Source organism: Gymnogyps californianus, chromosome 4 (assembly GCF_018139145.2).
Source record: "Gymnogyps californianus isolate 813 chromosome 4, ASM1813914v2, whole genome shotgun sequence".
NCBI classification, from domain to species: domain Eukaryota; kingdom Metazoa; phylum Chordata; class Aves; order Accipitriformes; family Cathartidae; genus Gymnogyps; species Gymnogyps californianus.
The window spans coordinates 65,591,016-65,614,321 of NC_059474.1; the positions used below are offsets into that span (position 1 = coordinate 65,591,016).

Below are 23,306 nucleotides of genomic sequence, written 5' to 3' on the forward strand. Positions count from 1 at the left end.
TATAATAGAGCATTATAAAGAACAATGCTGTGCTGCTCTGAATGCCCTCTTTCTTGTGTAAATTGTACTCCATAGTCTGCACCTAATGAAATTCACTTCTGTAGATGTGGCAAAAACTGAAGTAAACTGCCGCCTTTTCCTCAGTGCCCACCTACAAAATGAGTTCCTATTAGCTTTGAAGACTCATTCTGCCTGCTATCTTAGCTCTTTTTTTTTTTATTACCTGATTCTGAACACACCATCAACAGAAGAATGAACAAACTTTCTAATCCCAACTTCAATTTTGCTCATATATTTTCTGCATACATAAAAGGAAAACTGACTTTTAGGCTTGATGAAAAGCTAAAAGAGTCGATTAAAATCTTTTCTCCTAAATCCAGTGGGCCTGCATCAGGCTCTTTTGATCTAGAATGCTTAGGTTACAGCAGGGAGAACAGAACAAAATGGAAAATTGCATGAAAGACACCAGGAGAGAGTTTTCTTAGGCTCCTTAAGTTGAAATCCATTTGCTGCCCTGTCTTTTCCTGGCATTGGCCTCTATAAAACACTTTGAGAAATATTTGTAAATGGAAAAAATAGTTCAGATTTTTTTTTTTTCAGTTTCCAAATAATAAAATGCATCTGTTTTTCACTTGTCGCATGTGGTTTTTTTTCCCCAGATGCCTGCTGTCCCTTTTCACTTGGAAACTATAGCTATGCTGAATTAAAGTCTTTGTTTAAGTTTTATTTGAAAGAATCAGAAAATACTGATGGTTTAATGATTGTAAAGGATTCATTATTTAGACAATATAGTGCCTTGGGAGTAGCTGGAATCTTTTGGACCACAGAAGAGGTTGTGGGCAAAAAGTAGTCGTGCTACAGACCAGTGCGTGAAATACAGTGCATGCAGATCAGAACTGGAGATGCCTTAGGGGTATGTAACTTGAAGTCATTGCACGAAATCTTTGCTAACCCACACTGCTAGGAGAAATGAGCCTTTTACTTTGAATATATTCAGTGTTAAGTGGAATAGTAAGCTGAGTGCAGGTACTAAGAGTAAACAGTGGCTCAGTTAAAAGGTGAAGAGAAATCTGCAGATCACAGACACAGCGTTTATTTTGGCACATTAAACCTGCTTCTTGACACCTGGTGGGTTTTCTGTGATGATTATTAAACAAGAGGCAAACTGTTCATAAAAGCAAACAGTTCATAGTATTTATGTCGCTAGTGGAGGAAAAGCAGCACTACAGACAGAAGCATTACTTCCCCCTGCTGGTTTTTTGCGTAAGAGCAAGATTTGCCCTGGAAAAAAAAAAGAATCGCACACTCCAGTTTGGTAGCTAGAACTGACATGGTACAGTGTGGACGTCTTACGGGGGCATAAACTGCGTGTTGTTTCTCTTCAGTGATTCCTTAGGACTGTGTGAAGGGGAGAGACTGTGCAGCGTAAGTGTGCAATGACTGGTGAAAACTGGGAAATGGCAAGCTTCTTTGCGAGAACATTTGTGAAGAAATAAATGTGGATTTTTTAAATTTTTTTAAATACTGCAAGGGCAAAAGGAAGTACCTCTTAATTCTCCTTGTAACTCCAGCATTAAGCATGGGAAAATGGGGCAGAGGAACTTATGTCCTTTAAAACAGAATTGCACATTTAAAGCTGAGGAAGTAGAAAATTTTATAACAAAACTAAAAATATGTGAAGTGAAATCAAACCTCTGATTTTATTTCCAGTGACTGTAGAAGTTCAAGCTGGGAAACTGGGTTAGGTGGAAAGAGGCTGGGCAATAGGTATCATGTCTCTGATCAGTACAGGCAGCAAAAAGGTCCCTTGGGCTTTCAAGCTGGAAATGATCGTGCAGTTTTGCTTCTGAATTCAGTGCTGTTTGGTGGATCTGAAGTCTCTTGTAGGAAGTGGTATACTGAAGATGAACTGCTCCATAATCAACTACAGGTTAAACTGTGCACCGAAATGAAATCATTCAGGCAGTATGTTTTGGTTAAAGAATCTAATGACTGTGGCTCTTTCAGAAAAATGCAAAGGCATGTCAAGTTGTGTGCGGGAAGATTGAAAATGAGGCAGCTGAGCGCATTGCATGAGCCAGGCATCTTACACTAACCTCCCATGGAAAAGGCTGGAAGCCTGACAGCTCATTTTATTGTGTGTACAGGTCATGGAGAGAAAGACATAGAATATTCTTGTTAATTTGTTTAAATGGTATCATTTTTATGACATAAAAGCACTCCACTCTTGTTGGGTTCCAGAGCATTAGGATAATGCTCCCTCTAGAGACCAGTTAATCACCTAACACGCCGAGACCTCTTCCAGCAAAGCTGTGTTGTAGGAAATCAGACTTTAAGTGCTGTCGCTGTTGTGACTGAAAGCTATCCTAAATAGGAATTTGATACAGGATTCCCTCTTTCCACAGAAAATTTTCTGACATAGAGTTGCAGTGTAGCAATCGATGTTTAAAAAAAAAAAAAAAAAAAAAAAAGAGACTAGGCAGCTGGCAGGTAATTAAAGCAATTGAGCTGTGTGAATTGGCTCTCAAAAAAATTATCTGATAAGTATTTTTCAATGTAGATGTGTGCAAATTATCTCCTTGATTTGTTCAGCAAATTAGGAATTCTTTGAATTGATACCTTATCAGTGATGTGTTAATTTTAAATTTTTTTAGATTAATTGTGTATATTTGACTGAGATGACTTAATACTGCGTTCACAATCTGATGGGGTTACTCAGGAAGGTGTGCAGAAGCCTTTTCTCATATTAAGTCTTTCAAGTACTTGAAGGAAACGTAAAGAATCTGTAAATCATATAGACCTGCTCAAAGTTGGGTTGTTGTGGTGTTTCACTGGCTACAGAATTCCAGTGTTGTTTTGTTCTTCTTATCCCATTAACAAAGAATTTATGTATGAAATTCTTGTTGCAAAGGACCCAGTCCAGTAGTTAGCCTGTCTAGATTGGTAAACACAGCCTCCTTGCATTTCCATCAGTTCGCAGGCCCACACAAAATGTGCAAGTTACATCATTTAATTTCTTGCAGCCTTTCTTTTTTCATTTAACCCTGTTGAGACTGCAGCCTTTGGAAAAAGAAGCTGCATATCTGGTCCTGGTACTTAAGGTTTCCTTAAATGGCTTTTTATCAGCTTCTGGGCAGGGTGTTGGGAGGTTCTGTCACGCAGGTCTGTGCTGTATTACTGCCTTAGTGACATGCCTTTGTCCTGATGTTCAGAAGTGCTGAGTTCCCCCAACTTCAGCTGGGTTTGTGGATCGGGCCAGCCTTGCCAACCTGTCTGTGGGTCGCTGGCCCCACAGGGCGGCCCCACACAGCTCGGTGCTGCCCCAGCAATGCCTTTATGACATCTGGGCTCCTGGCTCCTGGGAACGTGGGGACATAGCACCAGTTCCTTCAGGCAGAGCTAGAAGGTATGCATGGCAGTATGTCTCTCATTAGGTCTTTTCTCTAATTTTTTAAAGCATTCCTTCTCTGGAGAGCCTATTTGTGCATCAGAGAATAGGGACTCCAAGGAAATTGTGTGCTTATCTGAAAGGGGGGAAAAAAGGGCAGGCACTTAAGTCTCCTCTCCCTTCCATCAGTGTGGATCAACAGGAACCCAGAAGATAGCTGTGCAGCCAGGGCAGCACGTGCAAGTTCCAAGTCAGGCACTCTGTATTTGATCATGGACAATCCGGTATGAAACTTCAGGAAAGACCATCCACAGCTGTCCATTACCTTGGCTTGTATTATCACAGGATTAATTGCTGTGGGCAGCATAGTGGGTATGACACCAAAGCATAGGTCAGCAGCTGCTGCTGCCTGCAGGGTTGAACGCTAGCAGTATGAAGGAACTTGGGTTTCTTGGTTTCCATTCTTGTAGAGAATACGGAAAAGGAAGAAATTTGATGTCATGAGAAGTGGAAAGGATCAGGTGACTGGGGAATACAAGGGCTTGAAAAGGCTTAATTACCTTATTGTGCTGTGTGAAGCACTGTTTTATCAGTACCCCCCTTAAAAGTCATGCCATCATCCACCTGCCTATCAGAATCATGCAGCTCACTTGAAAATTAAGGCGTCAAAAACAATCATAAATGCTGGGGTTTTGGTGTATTTGCCTACTTAAATTTTGGGTTGTGTTTCTCAGAAATATGGTAAAATTGTGACCTGTCCCCAGAACAGTTCAGCATCAACTTCTGGAAGATTTCAGAAGTTGTAAACATAACATCCACAAGTTCAGCTGTACCCATCCTCTTGAATATTCCTTTTACAGGCCACTTGGGAAATGCTTATAGGCTTAGCTTTGCAGTGCTGTCCCTTAGTTGTCATTCACAGAAAACATAGACAGTATCTTTGACCTGGATCTCTGTGCATACAATACAGAGGATAAGGGACAAGGAACCTGGTGACTCTTTGCTGTTCTTCTGGCAGTCCTGGATTTCTTTTATTTCCTTTTTAGGAGAGAAAAATGCTACTGCAGCTTTAACTCCAGGTTCTTACGACTTTGCTCTGCAAGCTGGATGCTGTGAATCGTTTTCTCTGCAAGAAGTCACCTCACCATGCAAATTGCGGGTAAGGCCATTTTTATGGAATTTTTTTTTAATTATTATTATTATTATTTAACAGCCTGCAGTGTGTCAAATTAATTTCAAGTGGAGAGGGTAAGGTTCCAGGAGAGAGATTGCTGCTGATTCAGCTTTAAACATAAGTCTCTTGGAGGAATAGGATAGCCATGTAATCCCTCTTGTTCGAGTGCTCTGTAGTGATAGTTTCATGCTGTAATCCTAGGTCTCTACTGTGTAGTGAGTAGCCTGGCCAAGTACAAATTCTGTGTTGTGTGCGTGATATTTCTCTGTTAGGGGAAGGGTAGACAAAAAAGATTTCCAGAGGTGTGACTTCTGGCAGCAAGAACACATCTCCACCACAAAACTGCCCCTTTAACTTGGGTTGCCAACTTGGAAGCATCTTTCCCTGTAGAGTTGTCTGGCTGGTGTGAGCACGGTCGGCCAAGTTCAACACCCTGCAGAGCAGAAGTGGATCAAAGCAGAGACCAAGGGCTAGTGCATGGTTAGGAAGTAGCACTACCACTCGGACAGTTATTGATTCTAAAAATAGCTTTTTGAGGATTTCTTGAAGTTTCCTCTGAATCAGCTGCCCCCAGCAAGCAACTGAAACACGATCAGGCAGAGGATCAGCATGAGCTGATGCAGCAGTTGCAATGTATTAGGCGCAGCAAACCAGCATGCAGATATTGCACACGCCAGTCACCATATTTCTGTAAAACTCTTAGAAATAGAAGGCATTTCAAAGTGTTATGATGCGGAGGGTATCTGTCCTTTTCTCCTTCTTACCTCAAGCCTGAGAGTTAGGACAATTAAAATGTGTTCCCAAAATTATGCACCTGTCTAACAGTCCTGTTAGCAGACAATCTGCTGACACTTCCAATTTGAACTTAAAATGAAGAAAGGAGAGAGTCTTATACGATCAATATTTAATTAAAGTTGGAAAAAGCAGCTTTGAGACACTGACTAGCACTAAATTCACATTTTTAACTCCAATGAGTCTGAATTTAGACTTGGAACATCCTAGGATACACAGATGTTACTAAATGAATTACTTATTTTCCTGCTCTTCCATACATTCAGAACTAATAGCTGCCACTAAAATAGTTGCTGTTGCTAGGAAATAATTTCTGCTAAAGAAATATTTCTCTACTGAAACAAAGGTTGTGTTAGGTGTTGTCTTCCTAACTGTAAGACCTCACGGTGGTGTTTTGCTGTTGTATTTCCTGAAAGTTGCTATTTGCTCATAATTACTTGACTGTAGGAGCCAAGTGCCTAGGCACTGGTTAATGCCTTCATCTAGTGTTTTCCAGCCTGAGGTAGGTTTACTGCAGGCTCTGTGATGACATAAATTTCACATACTGTTTAGTTATTGGCTTGACCTGTTCCGTAAATCAAGAGGGCCTACAGGAAGCTGTGTGAAGCAGAGTATCGTGGAAGTGGTTTTTCTGGTGAGGTTTCTCTCCTGTGTGCAGGAAGTGTATACATCCGAAGATCTATCTGCAGGATCTGGCACAGCTTTTATGAACATCTCTCAGGCTGCTTATGTGTGTGTTGAGGGAATTCTCGTAGTCTGATATGAGTCATGTGGTGAAAATGTTTCTTTGCTTGTTAAGAAAAAAAAGGAAGATGGCAAGAGAATATTTATGGGCAAGAGGCTTCTCAGTCAGTCAGCTCTCCCAGTGTTTCTGTTGCTACTGTTTTGCTTCCTACACTAATGAACTCCTTAGGAACGCACAACATATTTGAAGATAAGATCCTCCTCATTTGCTTCTGGAGTTTGAGCAGAAATACAAGACAAGACCTTACAAGTCTTGCACACGTACTTGTGTGATGATAGGAAAGCATGCCTTTGATAAAGTAACTTCATTGCATCTTGCTTGTGTGTATGAAAATTTACTAGCTAATTGGAAAGAGTTTGTTTAGGTAAGGTTGGCATGCCTGAATCTTTAATGTAGGTAGTCCTTGAGGCAGAGGAGGATCTAGGCATCCAGCAGCCCTTGCACTCCACAGCAGCCCCTGTTGCCCAACCCTATAATGACATGAAAGAGCAATGCCAAGGGGCCTTTTATTTCCCTCCCACCAAGTACACCTCTCATCTCAGGGAGGACAGGACGTTCTCCCCTCCCCTCTTGGTTTATTTCTTAGCTAGGTAAACACCTTTCTGATCTACAACTTTTCTTTCATAGCCCATTAATAGTGTAGTAAAGAGGGACAATACTGGCAGTGCAAAGCGCGCTTGTTTCTGGTCTTTGTGCTGCCAAAAGGTCACACTGCTGAAAAAGAGATGGTTGAGAGAAGACAAGCAGATTTGTCGAAAGAGCAACTCTTTGCACCCTCTTCTGTGATAAGACCTGCAGCAGCTCCTCTATGCTTTTACTAAGCAATGCACTCAAGCAGGTACCATGAGCTTCAGTGGGTTGGAAGCTGATTAGGAGTCCTGGTAAAGTGCAGAGCTCCCTCTGAGTCGGGTGAAACTGGCAGTACCTGAGGGTTCAGCCTGCAAAGGTGCTCCCTGTGAGGTGACCACCCGTCAAGGTGGCTGCAAAGCTGTTATGTGAGATACTGTGTGCGTTGCATTGCTCTAGGCTAGAAAATCAGCCAGCATCCATTTCCCTTCAGAAAATAAACATTTTTTTGCATCAACCTCAGTGTCAAATTAGAAACATTGATTCACAATCTGAAGGAAAAAGTAAGGTTGTTAGTTCTGGCAGAAGCAGGGTTTCTTGCTATTGGGCTGCTGTAACGTTTCCTGGAATTGTGCTCTCGTCTTGCCTTTTGCTAGAGCCGCAGGGCGATTTGTGAAATTTGCCTTTTCGAGCCCCGAACAGGTCTAGAAGTCAGGACGTTTATTTCGGCACAGTCATTAGGATTTCATCTCTGCTATTTCCCTGGATTTTGTGTCGTTCTTCAAATCCATTCTTCATCCAGATGTCAGCAAAGCGCAACGCGGCGGCAGCGAGAGCGCCCGAACCCGCTCGCTCCGGCACCGCCTGCGCGCGCCCCCGCCGGGGCGGACGCGAGCGCGGAGCACCGCCTCCGGCCTTCGGGTGCTTCCGGAACCCTTCGGGCACGTCCGGAACCCCTCGGCGGGGCGGAGGCGGGCGGGGGCGGCCCGGCGCCGCTCACCTTGCGGCGCTCGCCGCGCTGCGGCGGCAGGGGGCGGGCGGGGAGGCGGAGCGCGAGCGGGGACGGCTCCCGCGGAGCACCGGCCGGCAGCGGTGGGGTGAGGTGAGCTGGACGGGGGGGGGCGGCCCCCCCTTGCCGGCCCCCCCTTGCCGGCCCCGGCGCCTGCCGCTACCAGGGACTTCCCGCGGAGAAGGAGCGGCCGGTGCCGGCGGGAGGGAGGCGGCGGGGCGCCCCGGCAAGCAGCAGCCGGTGCTCCCCGCCGCCGTTTTTGGATGGGGCCGTAGCGCAGCTGCTCCGCGGGGCGGGCGGTGTCCGGGCGGGGGTCGGAGCGGCTTCCAACCGCCTGCGCGAGCGCTTGCGGCATCTTGACGAGCGTTGCGATGCTACGGCATTACTGTAGCGCAGTATTGAGCTGCTAAAAGTTGCTGCGTTGTTACATGGAAAGTGAGGTTAGGCATAGAAGTGCTGTATCCGTTCAGGTTAACCAGGTGATAACTTGAAACCCGGCTTATTTGGGGGAAGGTGTTTTACCGGGGTTGTTGTATCAAGTTCCCCGACAATTTTCGTTGACTGCCGCACAGTCTTGTCTGACTGTTCGCCCCCCCGCCCCGCCTCCCCCCGTTGTGTAAGTGGGATCTTACTAGCTTGGGATCTGCTTGGGCAAGGAGTTTATCCTGGGTATTTTTGCTCAGGTGAGTAACACCACTGTTCTCACTCGGGCATGGGTATTGGTCGGTCTTACAGTTGAGCTGTAGCGCTCTGTGACTCTAGAGGAAGATGGTAAACCGTATGTGGAAAAAAACAAATTGGAGAATTGAAGTCAAAACTATTGATTTTTTTTTTTTTTAATTGTAATAATCCAAACTCTTCTGTGACTGTACATTGAGATGTCCCTTCAAATAATTTTATGTATGCAAATACATTAAATTTTGCCCATAATAATATCATATCTATATTAGTAATAACAGTGCTGAAGGGAAAGGAAACTCTTGAGATGGGTACATAAGGTTTAACTTTCCAAGCAGCTTCCGTGTTCCATCAGAGCAGTTGTTTGCCTGTGGCTTGATGGAGAAAGGCAGAAAGAAGAGGAATACAAATATGTCCAGTTAAGGGATACAGAAATTGGTTTTGCCAAATACAGCACTGTAAGAAACTTGTGAAAATTCAGATAAGGGCCACTTGGGTGCCTCCTTTCATCTCCATTGTATGCTGTGGCTGCCTATGACAGTAGCTTTTTAAAAATGAGAAACAGTGATTATGAAGAGTTCAGCTTCTTTACCAACAACTAGCCTTGCACTTCCTTTTGGGATAAATGTGAAGTAGAAATGAATAATTGGCAGCAATAGAAAACTGACAGCTGCAAATAGCCTATACATGGGTAAAGCCAGTGAAACAAATGACTCCTACTACCCCTCATGACAATACTTTTTGCAATTCCTGGGATACAGAGAGTTTTCCAGACTCAGCTCTAACAGTTTTTTCTGTTCATGAATACTAGTTGTAGTGTTCAAATCTATTTTAGATGATAAGGTAGGTACGTGTGCATCTCACCTGGCTTTTCATTATTAGTAAATTTTAAGCCATGGTACTATATGTATGTTTTACTTGCTTCCGGCCAGTTTGATGGGAAATACAAAAACACATTAAATTTGGATACATTTTCTGGCAGACTGGAAGAAAATTACTTATTGGTGGCAAACTTAACCCAATATTCAGCTAAGAAGTCCACCTGCATCTACCAGCTTTGCAATGCATTCGTAAATTTCGCAGCTTGCAGAACTATGTTGCCTTCCTTTCATAAAAAGTCTGAGCTCCTGCAGTCAGTTTATGAGCATTTCTGTCACCCCTCTACATAAAATTACCTTCCACAGCTAAATCCTTGAATCCCTGTCTTTCTTACCTGTTGAAGATGCACAAGGTACGCTTGATCTATCTTCCTCTTGGATTGTATTTTTAACTTAGGCAAGCTTCTCTTTTGAAGGCAGTACTGGCGTGTTTTTTGTTAAAAAGTTGGGGTTTAATGCTAATGATCTAGCCAGTCACAAAGTAGTCTTATATCTTGGTTAGGTTGTGATGAGGAATCGAGAAGCTTCTGAATATCTTATTTTTTTCATGACTGTGGGGAGAGTCTTTGGAATAGAACCTGCTTGGTCTTCAGTTTCTGATGGCTGTTTTGCTGAGGTATGCAGCTCAGGTGTTGGCATTTGAGCAGTTAGCCCCCAGCTGCCCTCAGCCCCATGGATTAGGAGGCATTGTTGGCTCACCTGGGGTTAGGGGCAGATATGGACAGGTTTTTTCGCCCCCCAGCAGCTCTCCACTTCCTCAGTTTTAGCTAATCTCTTGATTAATCTGTACCCAAATGTGTAAAACAGAGCTTGGCTCACTAGGGTACAGTGCAGGCAGATTATGAGCTGCACCTCATGGTCAGGAGGCGGTGCACTGTCTCTTCATGCAATGTGGCCACAGAGGCAGGGACATTTTGTTTCATCCTCCAGGTGCCATCAGGGGTTTATTTGTAGTATTTTTGCATATGCTCTGATGTGTAGTGCTAATCTTTCCTCTTTCTCATTTAAGAGCTATGATGTATCCTAAGTAGTGTTAGCATTGCTATTTCTAAGACTTCAGTAAAGCAAGTAGTAAAAATGCGACCTTTTCCCATACAGCAAACTCAGTCTGTCTCCTTTTGCATTGCCTCCTTTTTTGCGTGACTGTTAGTGGCAATGTTTTTGGAGGACAAGTTAGCAGCTTGTATAAATGCACACAGGCATTAATCTCTCTTTTTCAATCTGAAATTCTTGAAGAATGAAACACAAAGAACACTAAAGAAACAAGCTTTATGAAAACGGTTAGCATTTTTTGTATCTAAAAAGCATTTCCATCAGTCTTTTGCAAGGGTGGTTCCTGACTGACTCAGAAGGAAAACCTTGGCATCCTAGAGGCCCTGAAACATCAGGGAGGTGTGTGTAGGGCTGCGGGGCAAGAAGCAACACACATCACTGAAAATGGGTGAAGGAAGAAACTATTTTAAGCTTTTTGAGCAAAAAGCACAGTTAATAACAGAACAATTGCTTTTAGAACACGAAAAGGCATCCTAACTAAATTAGCCAGCTAGGCTAATTGACATCAGAGAGGAAAGCTTGTGTTTATAAACATAGCTTGGTTGCAAAAAGCAAAAGCATTTATAACTTGTTGAAATATGTCAGTTTAATAATGCCCACGCAACCTCAAATGCATGCTGCATCAGTATGGTTGAAAACCTGGCCCTGTCAAAGGCATTTGCAAAACTTGTAGATTGTTTAGTGAAATCTAGATTTTACTACTGGATGCTCACATGCTTTATAGCTGTGTTAAGGATAAATTGGTGACAGAGCAGGCTTCCCCACCATCCTGTTTAGTCAAATGTGTGCATGCATCTCTGTCTGCCTATGTTATTACAATGTGAGGCCCATGCATTGACTGAGGGAACTCCTCTGAACATTTGAAGACCAGGAATGTAGAATCAAATAAACAAAAGTTGAAAAAAAAGTTGGAATGACTTCTTCCAGTATGTGTTTCCTACTTCTCCCACCTTCATTTATTTTTAAATTCAAGTGGGCACCTTGTTCTTTTAAGGCTGATTATTTACCAGCAAAGGTTACGGTTTTCATGATTCTTAGGAGGGAACAAATAATAAGGGTTTGTTTGCTTTCAGACCTGTACTCTAAACTTAGTATGTGTGTCTTCCTATCTGCAGGTTGAGGTGGGTGTCTGACAGGATTCCCATCTTTCGTGGCCTGTGTCTTTCTGCAGCTTGCAGAATGGTTATCTGATGGTATCTTACCTGGAATTAAAACCATGACCTAGAGGTCAGCTGCTTCATCTAATCATCAAAGCATCTGTGCTCCTGTTTAATATCAGTTGCTCTAAGTGGGTTCACAAGGCTTCACATAATACTACTGTAGCCTGCCCCCCAGCCATAAATCATTTTCCTCCCTCAGGATTGTGAAATACTGCAAATGAATGTCACAAATTGAAATGTAAACATTTTCAGTCGTATTTCTTCCTGTTGGAGATTTATTGCTTCTGCTGAGGTGATCTTGCACTTTAATTAATCTAGGCTTGCTTACCATGTCTTTGTGTTTCCAGGCATGTTTCTTTTCTTCACAAGTCCGTGCAGACCACATCTTAGCTGCACAGGGCACCCATGTGGCAGGCATCAGGAAAACTGTTTTGATGCCATCAGTTCTGCGCACACTTTGCTTTGTCTGCACTACTGTGAACTAAAGACAAGTTTGGGGCAGATGGGATGGTGAGAAATAGGTGTTGGACAGAGCGAGCGAAGAGCTTTGTGTGAGAGTATGTTCTGAGTTCATCTTGTGTGTGGATGTAAGCAAGGGGAATTTTTTTTTTTTTTTCCCCCTCCCCTGTGATCAGCCAAAATGGTGCTAGTTATATAGTGGCTGAAACTTAGCTGTCTGAGGACCTTGCTAGGTGGAACTACCGTTACAGGGACATGAGGGGCGCTCTCTCTTGCAGTAATTGTTGCAACATCCTTCCCCTTCTGTTTCCTCCTTGCTTCCTGAATGCTGTTGCTTTGAATTTTTATCCAGTGTTACCTTTTAATCTATAGCTGTATTTTTAATGCTTGTTTTCTCTCTTCTCTCCTTCCCCTTTCCACAAATGTTTCCCTTCATCCGAGGGCTATTTGGTTGTCTGAAGGGAGTGCCCTAATGGCATATTTATTCTTAAAATTGAACCGAGTATCCTAGAGCCTGTAGCAATAGCCTGGTTTGTCATGCTCTTGGCCAAGCCTGTAGTTCTCTTTAAGAGCCAACCTGAAATGCAGTGTCACTGCTGGGGGAAGGGGAAAATGGATATCTTGGTTCTCCCAATCTTAGCTACATATGATCCATGTGTTTGGATCGTATATGTTTAGGAGCACTGCAATGACTGCCAGTCGGACATCCCAGGCTCTGTGCATAGCATGTCCCTGGAGATCTCAACCCAGTCTCCCTGCTTTAGGCAGGTACTCATTCAGCTGCAGTTTAGCTCCCTGTTTTGAATGCTGAAGAGCTCAGCAGAGATTGGCACAGATGCTGGCCTAGGTAGCTGCTGGTCCTTTGAAAAACCTGCCGTGAGAGCCAATGTCACGTGGCAGCTCCTGCTGCCTTGCTGTTCCAGACAGATGATTACTAAATGTGTTTTGTTGTTCCTAGACAGTTAAGGCCAATTTCTGCAAACACTCATTACGATATAGTAATGAGTGTTTGTGGCTCTAACAGGTCTTTTTGAAACAAACAGAAATGTTTACAGGAGCATTCCCAGCATTTACAAGCTTTTCCAGAGCTCAGTTTCTTGAACTGTAAATGTGTTTAATGCAGAGATTGTGCCTTAGCCTATCAGTATTGATGATGGTGGAGAAAGCTGTCAACCTAGTGAACAGCAAAAATTCAAATGATTTGCTGCCTTGGGTACGCAACCTGTTCTTTAGGTTACATCTGACCTTCCTGTTGTGTAGTATTTCACACCGTCATCCTGAATGTAATTGAAAGATGATTTAGTCTGCTAGGGAGAATTGAGGGATTCACAGAACTCTGAAAATATCTGTGGGAGAGTGTTGGGGGTGAGTATTGTGTATCTTAATTTTGCAGTGCAAAATTATTTTGGAGAGTTAATTTAAAATGGAGATTTCGGATGTAACACACATACAAACCTAAATGCAGAGTGCATGCACAGACACACATAGGCAAAGGAAATAAACATGTAGATTTCATCTTTTGTTCGCTGTAACAAACATTCTAGACATCACTATACTGTAATGACTTGCTACTTTGGAAACTAAAGATTTTTTCATGTTTGCTTATTTGACTCTTCCTTTTTGCCCTCTGCTGACTCTGAGGAAGGATGTACCTGGGTTGGTCTTTGTTGAAGCAAAGCTTGGGTGACGTCTACTGAGTACAATGTGCTGTGCTTTTGTAAAAGAGATGTTGAATATCTGTTTTTTCTCTTCCAGATGAGCAGACTCAAATGGAAACATCATAATGGAACCTACAGACAACCAGAGCAGCAACAATGGGTAGGAATTAATTTAATGTAATCCTGGCTTCCCAGGTGCTGTGACAAATTTTGAGATGGTTTAAAAAAAAATAATCCTCCTCTCAGTGCAAGAATCGTAATGACTGAGTGGGAGAGGGGGAGTTTCAAATCTAACATGTTGTGTTTTACCAAAGAATTGATGCCTTTTGTAATTTGAATCTGTTATGAAATGAACAGTGTTTGACCCTGGGTCTCAAAGGGACCCTCACGTAGACGTGACACTTAGGGACATGGTTTAGTGGTGGATTTGGTAGTGTTAGGTTAATGGTTGGACTCGATGATCTTCAGGGTCTTTTCCAACATAAATGATTCTATGATTCTCGCTGGTGAGAGTGGCCCCTTGTCCCGTGGAAGCTCTGCTCGTCACATGGAGTTGAGGTGTTTGCTTACAGCACATCATGCCTTGATCTCTCGTGTGCCAGCCGTGTTGCTTCATATCCTGTCCTGTTCGCAGCCTCAGGGTAGCAGGGGCAACATTGCCATCCCAGTGATCTGCGTGAGGCAACCCAGCCCTTAAAAGAAAGAAGCACTTCTGCACTCTTAATGCATTTGAGTTGAGAAAGGCAATCCTGACCTGACTCAGAGCTCTGAGTCTTGCAGGTACACATCTTTGGAAGTTTGGGCAATGAGGGTTTTACGCTTAGACACCTAACTTGCAAAATTGATTTTTCTTCCCCTCCCCGAGGGGGTCATTTTTTTGCATTTCTTTCTCATTTAGCTCTTTACAACTGCCAGTATGCTTTATCCTCATACCACAGGTCAGTGTTCTTTTCCCCTATTATACATGCCATCCTGAGGCATGAAAGGACAGTGATCACTCCACAATCACATTAAGGGGGGAGGCATGGGTGGACAGAGATATTGCGAAGACATCCAAACTCTCGACTGCACCTCCTCTGCTATCACTCTCCAAAGTACATCTAACTTCTTTTTTTTTTTTTTTTTTTTTGGCAATACATCTGCAAGGAATGGACCTTCCAAAAAAAAAAAGTTTTCTGTATGGCTTCTGGTTGGAATACTGTGTATAGCAGCCTGATCAAAAAGCAAACCAAAATCACAGGCACTTACTTGCTCAGTGTCCTACATACCTCTCTGCCTCATCTAGGGATTGGATATCGCCACAAAATGAATCTGACAGCTGTAGTGAATCTGAAGGGTACATTGTGTTCTGTACATAGATGTTATCTTGATTCAGTTGGAATATAAATCAGGATATTTAACACTCTTCACAGCGTGGTTTCTGACAGCTCCACTGCCAAAGCCAACAAGGACTATAAACTTCTTTCTGTTGTTTTTAACTGTTTGTGAAAGTTCATACTGGTTATGGGACATTTTAAGGCATTCAGAGTGATAAGTGAGTAATGCCAAGGAAGATGATGGAAACTGTTCCTGATGGCTGCCAAAAGCTAGTAGGGTGCAGCCTCTAGTGCAGTCTGGCTCCTGGGAGAAGGTGGTTTCTTCTGTAAATCTGTTTCCTTCAATTTAAATATTGAAGGATGAAGGGTTGTTTTCCTCTCTTTTCTCAGAAATGTTTGATTCCTAACATCTGTTGAGCAATTTCTTTCATAACAGCCTGCATCCAACTTAGTCTTCTGTTGTTAAAGTCGAAATATCCTTTTGGTTATATTCTTCCCTGCCCTTTTTTTCAATGTTGTACTCAGCTCAGTTTCTTTCCTTTGCCCTGCTGCTCCTCTAGCCTCACTGTAGCTACGCTGTGTGGGTTAGACTTGGTGAAATCGAAGTGCTTTTCATGATTTGCGCAGCAAGAATGTGCTGCTGGCAGTCAGCTTTGGTTCTGGAAAGTGCTAAGTTTAAGAAGGTGCTATAAAGCAAGCCTATGGAGAAGTGCTTTGCTGAATCAGGGTCAATACAGAGTTTTGCTGCCTCAGCCTTCTTCAGACTTGCCATTGCTTACAGCGCACAGCTTCATTTACCTTGTTAAACTGGTTTTTGTGTATGCTTACGTGTATGGGTTTCTGAATTTTGCTTGCTTTCCAACTGTACTTTGGAGGAAGGAGTTTGGTGATAAGATTATCTCCTTTCCTCCAAATATGTGGAACCCTTGAAATTCTATCGTTTATGGTTGTAGCCTGTGCTTTACAGTAGCAATGTATATATTTGTTGTGCGGCTAGTTCCTCTACTACTGGTGGAGAAGAACACACAGAGTATCAAGCCCTTGGCAGGCTTGTGTAGGATTTGGGATTACCAGAACATAAGCAACTCTTTAAGGATTAACCTCTCTACAGGCATGTGGCCTCTGGTTTTCTGTAGAGGTAGCAAGGAGATGGAAGGAAGAAGGGTGCTGACAGCTGGGGAGGCTCATGGGGCTGAGAGGTTAGGAATTGTCCTGCTGGTCTGGGGCAGCAGAGCCTTTATGGAGTGTGGTGGACCTGGTGGAGAAGTCCCCTTTGCAAATGAAAAGGCTACCTGTGGCTGCCTCAGGCTGGGAATCGCAATATCCATTTGACCCTTTATACCTCCAGATGCGAAGGACTCATCAGTGGCAATAAATGGCAGTAGTAAGATGGATTTCTTGTCAACAGAGCTGGGAGAACACATTTTAATTAAAGGACAGCAGTGACTCTTGAAGACTGAAAGTAAGGGTGTGTGTGTGTTTAAAAAACCTGATGCGGTACAGTGCAATGAGATGTTTTGAAAAGCTTGGTAAGGGCATGAATTTGACCTATTTCTGGGTATAAACAAATACATGTTTTACTTTACAGCAAATACATTTCAGGAAAGCTTACTGGCCATGTATTTATTCTAATGATTTTAATATAGCTTGGTATCTATTCCTTCTTTATTGGTACTCTATGCTTGATTGTTTCACAATCCTGTAAGCTTCTGGGATTTGTCCCACAAATTTAATGGATTATCGTATGTTTACTAGTGTAATGTCATATTGTATTTTTTTTCCTGAGTTAAGGGATGCTGTATTCCCCTTTGAACAGTCCCTGATTCAGATTTGTTGGAATCTTGCAACAAAAGCTAGGAACTGATTGCTGTTGTTAACATTTTTTTCTTTTTTTGTTTTTTATTTTATTTTATTTAACACTGTTTGAAAACAAAGATGTGCAAAGATTTCTTTAACACTACCACCCCCATGCATGCCCACCCAACCCCCTAAATAGCATTATAACAGAAAAGGCCCAGGAGCAACTAAATTTCATAGCAGGTGAAAAATTACTAACTTAAAGAATGGCTTCCTCAAGCTCTGTGGAGATGTGGAAAACTTTCAGCTGCTTTAGGAGGAATAAGTTGAATAGATGAACAAGGCTGGGGGTAAAATACGATGTGATTCCTTTGAAAATCCATGGGTGTGTGAACTGAGTAGTACTGAACCAGCACTTGGGTATGGCAGGCATTGTTAGTGGTGAGCAAAGAGATACTGATCTTCCTTCTGTAGGAGTGCCAGACCCTGTAGTAGATGCTGTAGGTACTGGTTTTGGCAATGCATCAGCATCTGCACCTTATCTGAAAATGTTGTTGCTTTATGCTTGAAACTTCTGAGTCTTTTTTTTCCTTGTAAATCTCAACTTCCTTTTGGTCAATGTGTCCAGCTATGGGCAGGTATATGGCCAGGTGAGATGGTGCTGTGTATATAAAATGCACATAATGTACCCACATCCTGTGCTTTACCACTGATGCCTGAGGTCAGTAGTCTGGCATTTTCAGGAATTCAAAATTAAGAAACAATGGCATCCAGGTTGCCTGCACACCTTCGTTTGTTCTTCGGTTGGATTTGCATTTGTATGCAGTGTTTAAATCACAAGCTTCATCTCTGGAGAACTCCATTCTCATTCAATGCATAGGTAGATAAGAATGGATCTTCTAAAATTAAAATGCTCATAAATAGCTTAAATACGTATGGAATTATGATCACCTGTAGGAAGCTTTTCCTGTTAGGTTTTTAAGAAGTATTACTTTGGTAATCCTCTTCACCTCAGGAGTGCATTTCTGAGCTTATGATGAGCTGAAGACTATAAAAAGCTTATTTTATTGATTTGTTTTGTTGGTGTTTTACTTAATGGAGACAGTTTCCTTCATTTGCAATACATCTTTGAGACAAGGACCTGAAAAAGGGGAAACTTGTATCCCTGATTGGTGAATAAAAAAACAGGTGGGAAAAGCTGCAGTCTGCTAATCTTGAAAACAGATGTAAGGGAGGGGTCTACAGCTGACAGGATATATTCTGACAGAAAGCTTTCTTCGGGAAACACTGATTTGTTGGACTCAAAATGTTCCACAGGAACTTATCAGTTTTCATCAAATCTTCCAACCAAAATGGCATAGTTTTGTTCTTAGGGCAGCTGGTGAGCCAGATACCAGAGGCGGGGAATGCGAGGCCTGTCGGCCGTTCCTTTGGTTGTGTGTCTGAAACTTTAAAAAAAGCATCAGAATGGCATTTGCTTCACGTGAAACGTTTGTGGCATAGGATTTCTGAGGCTTTATTCTGGGTGGGATGTTCAATGCTCTGCCCCCCATTCCTTCCTTAAAAATGGAAAGTGGCTGCCAGCACAGCTCAGGAATTACTACTTACCCCTGGTAGGAGAAAGCAGGCACCTGCCTGCCTTGGCTCTTTGGAAAACCCCAGTAAGTGGGATTGTTGGGATGTTTTAGAAAATCTGAAAGTAATACAGTGTTGTTGTTCAGTTCATTATCTTCCTTGTTAAAAGTTTTGACAGAGAGAATGCTCAGTTTTCTTTTATTTTAAAATTCCTTTTTTATCTTCAGCAAACTTGAGATGCAGTTTTCCACACATGACACTTCCAGTGTTCTTTGCCTTTTCTTTCCCTGAAGATATCTTCCTAGGAAAGGAGAACAAAAAAAGCCCTGCAGTTCAGCAGTAGTATGTTGTTACATCACTGTAAGCAGCACTAGGGGAGGTCTAGTCCTAGCGTCCTAGTCTCCCAGTCCTTTCCTGCTTCAATTCCCGATACTGTTTTTCCTCTCTTCCAGTAGTTGGAAGGATCCTGATATTCTCCACCTGTGCTATGTGATTTTTTGCACTAAGGTTTCAGATGATTTGAGTATTGATTTTACTTACAAGTTCTTTTCAAGGGGTATGTGTAGCATGACGTTATGGTGTCTTTGTTCATCTTTTTTAACAGTTGATATTAATCCACTTTTTATTTGAATTCACTATTAAACCAAACTCAGCATGACACAAATTGGGGGAATGGAGGAGACCATTAGGTAAAGAATACCATATATCAAGATTTAGATGATTTAAGTAAGGTTCAGGTAACAATTTAGTGACAAAGGCAGGATTTCCCAGTGTGCTTGCCTTTACCCATCCCTTGGTTTGTCTACCAGCTTCCCCACTAAATGTTGTTCTGTAAATACAGCAGGGTCCCTAGAAGTCAGGAGTTCACAAGCAATGAGGCACAGAGATTTGGAGATGAGTAGAAGGTAATGACTTCTGCTGCATTTGTTGCTCGGATACTGCCTAATAAAATAGCCTTTCTGTCAGGTACAGCCCCAGATAGCAAGGCCTGTAGCACAGCGTCACTGCTGCAGGGGCCTCTCAGACCAGCACTGTGTTTTTCATGGCACTGACGCTCTGGGAAGGCTGTGTCTAGAACCCACTTAGGATAGCGGTGCTACTGCTGCAACAAGCCCAGCTGAGCTGTGGACTGAGAGGAATGAGGTAGAGGCTTCAGGAACAAAGCCCAAAGAGCTTGTTATGAACATTAACTCCCTTTCTTCTGTAAGCAGGTGTTTCACTCCCAGGATAGGTTTGTCCTGAGGACTAACAGTGGTTTCTAGGTGGTTCGTGGTCATGTCTTGAAAGACTGTATCATCATTGCCTGGGTGTCAGTGATATTAACATTTCTTAATTTTTGAGTGCTTGCCTTTGCAAAAATAATAGCATCCTTTTCATCACAGTGTATCTGTGTTTAAGGGATATGTGTTTAAAAAAAAAAAAAAAAGCCAGCAGCTATTTCTGTGCCACAGTTTTACTTGGTCATCCTTTTGATTTACCTGCAGGTTTGCAATCTCTTCAGAGCCTCAGCAGAGGTGTCTGCTGTGTGCTTCGAAGAAATTGATGGTAGGCAGTCCTCACCTGGCAGTGTGAAGCGAGGTTAGATTTTTTTTTTTTTTACTGTCTCAGAGGTTTTTATAGGCATTTGTGAGATGAGCGCTGAAATACAGAAGCTGAATAATGACATGGAGGTTTGTCTCCTTCTGCCCCATTTCCTCAGAGTCCTTGTTCTCTTGGAAAGCCTCTGTGCTTCCAGTGCAGGTGCCTCGCCTTGGCACAGCCTTGTATACCTTGGATCAATGCAGAAGGCCTTGCCATAAAGCCAACACCCTGTTAAACATCAATCCCTTTTCACAATACTGGAATCAAGCAGCACTTGTTCAAGTGCTTTTCAAGGAGAGGGGGTGGAAAACTGCTAGAAACTTTTGAAGCAAACAAAGCATGTTGTTCTTGACATTTTTTCCTGGAGAAAGCTTAGCTGTTGTAGCAAGTCTATATAATATATTTTTTTCCATTATCGTTCTGCCCGAAAGAGCTGAGATGGATTTTATTTAATCTTCAGGGAGATAACCTGTATGGAAATCTCCAGTCTGAGCTATCTGGATTAAGAAAACTTATATGATCAGATGTTTTAAAACAGAAAGCAGCTCTGCCTGATATTTGTTTATCCCTTTTTCTTGGCCTTTTTTGCCACTGGACAAGAACAATGTCCATGTGTTAGTACATATGGAGACAAGCGGAAGTACACTTGTAGCTGGTGTCATCTTAGGCACTACTGTACTATAATAAATAACAAAAATTAATGATAGGTCAGATTAATGCTTTAAGAGGGGGGAAAATGAACTTTGTGGTCAAAAGTGGCTGAATACCATAGAGTCATGGAAGAGATGGGAGGACATAAGGAAGAGAAGTGGGCAGTGTTTTCTGATCTTCTCTTACCTTTGTTTCCACCTTGCAAATTCTTTCCAACAGTGAAAGTGCTTATATGACCTAGAGAATCTCCTCCTCCTGCCCAATTTAAGCGTTCCTAAAACAGAATAAAACCTACATATGTTGCATAAGTGTATCCACATATGTTAGGGGTTTCTTGATTGTTTTCACTATGTTCTCCCCTTCTCACATCCTAGGGAAGAGGTAGTGATCTCTTACTGCTTATTGATCCTGAAACTATCAAATAAAAATCTAATTGCATTCAGTATCATATTCAAAATTCTGGCTTCTCCCATGACTACATGATTGTGTATGCAGTGAAAGATCTTATTAAAGCTTTGAGTCGTTAAGAGAATGTGTGTTTAAACCTCAGAGCACATAGCAAATGCAAGACTGCTGCATACATCAAGTGTGTGTGTAGATATGTATAAAGTTGGCTTACTGTGTTTCACTGCATAAACTTTTAAATGCCATGATAATAGATGGTGTATGTATGTCCACATCTAGCAATGGAACCTGCTACTAGCCAGAAGAAAGACAAATCACATTCCTTAAAATTTCCAAAGCAGTGTATCTGTGCAGCCTGTACAGACAAAAGCTTTGGTTAGTATTGGAGACAAGGAAGAAGTCTAGAAGTATATAATTTTTAAAGTTTTCTTGAATAGAGAGCAGGTTCCAGCCTGGTTAAGTGCAGGCAAAGGGCTGAAGATATCCCATACTGCTCTGTTAGTCTCTTCATGCTGGACTGAAGCATCCAGGCATGTCTTCAGAAAGTTTGAAACTGATCTCATGGAAAGGAAACTGACCCTTTTATTTAATGAATTTTCCAGATGTGTAACATCTGGAAATGTAGTCTGGACTGCAGGCCCTGGTCCAAACTAATTTCTAGTCAAGCAGAAGATTTGACATGTGGTCAAAATCTTGATATTTACCTCAGTGCTTTGGGAGCCTAGAGTACTTAGCATTCCCTTCACCCAGGGAGGTGGGGTGGAATTAGTTGAAGTGTAGGTTTTGGAGAGAGAAATGCTGAATATCATCTATGTCACAGGATTTCTGCAGGGTAGACATGAAGTAATTTGATTGCCTGCTTTGTGCATACACTTACCCATCTATACAATGGCAATATTTTGCTATGTTTAGCAGTATTTTGTAGCAGCTTTGATTCAAGAGCAAAATCTCTTGTAACATATAGAAAATCGTTACAGTCCGTGTGTTTGAGTAGCCATGGAAAACAGCAGTTAGCAGGTTCTTAGGGAGGTGTGGATTCCACAGGTCTTAGCAAGATGTGGGAAGTGTGGGGTAACCAAAAGTGTCGTTCCCCGTGTTGGTATTCTGCATTTGCAGCGCTGGATGTGCACAGTGTTCAACTTAGTATAGTAGTGCATTTTTGTTTCTTTGCTTAAACAGTAGAATGGCATGTTGGAGGAACCTTAAATTCGCTAGCGTGGTAGAGCTTTCTTCCTATCAGTAGCTTACAAATCTTTGAAAGTACTGTAACGGTCTAGATATAGGGAAAAAAAACCCCAAACTTGATGATGAAACTTTGAGATAGAGGCATAGATTTCAACTCATTTCCTTTCTTTGCACAGTATCCCTTCTTTCAAAAAGGATTTTGTTGTTGCTTGCATGAAAGATATACATGAAGAAAACTAAATGAATTCTTAATTACTTTACTTAAAAATAAGTAGATGGTCTTAAATACTAAAATGCCTCCCTTTTTCCCTGTTTTCTGATCTCTTCAGCTGAAATTGCAGAAGATAATTACATATATAAGTCTGCAGGGCAAATAGGTTCTTTGCTTTTGTTTGGAAAACCCCTCCAAAATGTTGGCTGGATATGCAGTTTTGATGCTGGTATTAGCATGTTTAATTATCAGTGCTTTTGGTTATACCTAGTAAGAACTTTCTAGCAGCAGTTAAATATATTCTCTTCTCTGAAACTGTCAGACTCTCAGCATTATTATCTGCCACAGCTTTTTGTAGGGAGAAGAATCAAGTTCCTTGGAGTAACGAGTACATGTGAGCTTGAGAGAGGATGTGGGATTTTTTAAGGTCGTGATTTAAAATACTATCATTAAGCCCTAAGAAGAAACGAAGCACACATTTTGAAAGCTGCAGTTGCTCTTATTTTCTTTTTGGTAACATACATTGCACTGAATCCCAGACTTTGCTATGTAAGGCAGGCTGAGTGTCCTGGTGAACAAGATGAACAGGAGTCATCAGCGTTGCCCTTGTAGCAGCCCATTGCCTGGGCTGCCTTAGCAGGAGGGTGGCTGGCAGGACGAGGGAAGGGATTCCGCCCCTCTGTCCGATGCTAGGGAGACCATGCTCCCTAGTAGAGGAAAGACACTGAGATGCTACAGGAAACGCAGTGCAGAGCTACCAGGACAACCGGGCTGGAGTGCACAAAGTGCAGGAGAGGCTGAGAGAGCTGGGTTTTACTTCCTGGGCAAGAGAAGGACAAGGGGGGGTTTATTCCTGTCTGGCGCTACCTGGTGGGAGTAGAGAGCAGGCAGGAGCAAACTTCTCTCGGACATGAACAGTGAAAGGATGGGAGGCAACAGATGCATTTTGCAACACAGGAAATTACAATTAGATAGTAAGAGCAGGGGCCCAGAGAGGTTGTAGGATCTCCAGCCTCAGTACAAC

The 23,306-nt window shown here is 42.4% G+C and overlaps 1 protein-coding gene across 1 annotated transcript in view; it reads left to right on the forward strand.

The window, feature by feature from the left end:
* The first annotated feature begins 8,333 nt into the window (after positions 1-8,333).
* The window catches only part of AFF1 (ALF transcription elongation factor 1), a 120,430-nt gene continuing 105,457 nt past the window's right edge, over positions 8,334-23,306 (forward strand). Inside the window, exons 1-2 of the mRNA XM_050895324.1 lie at positions 8,334-8,358; positions 13,659-13,721. Of these exons, the coding sequence (XP_050751281.1) occupies positions 13,687-13,721 (35 nt within the window). The 5' untranslated portion in view covers positions 8,334-8,358; positions 13,659-13,686. The remainder of the gene's footprint in view (positions 8,359-13,658; positions 13,722-23,306) is intronic.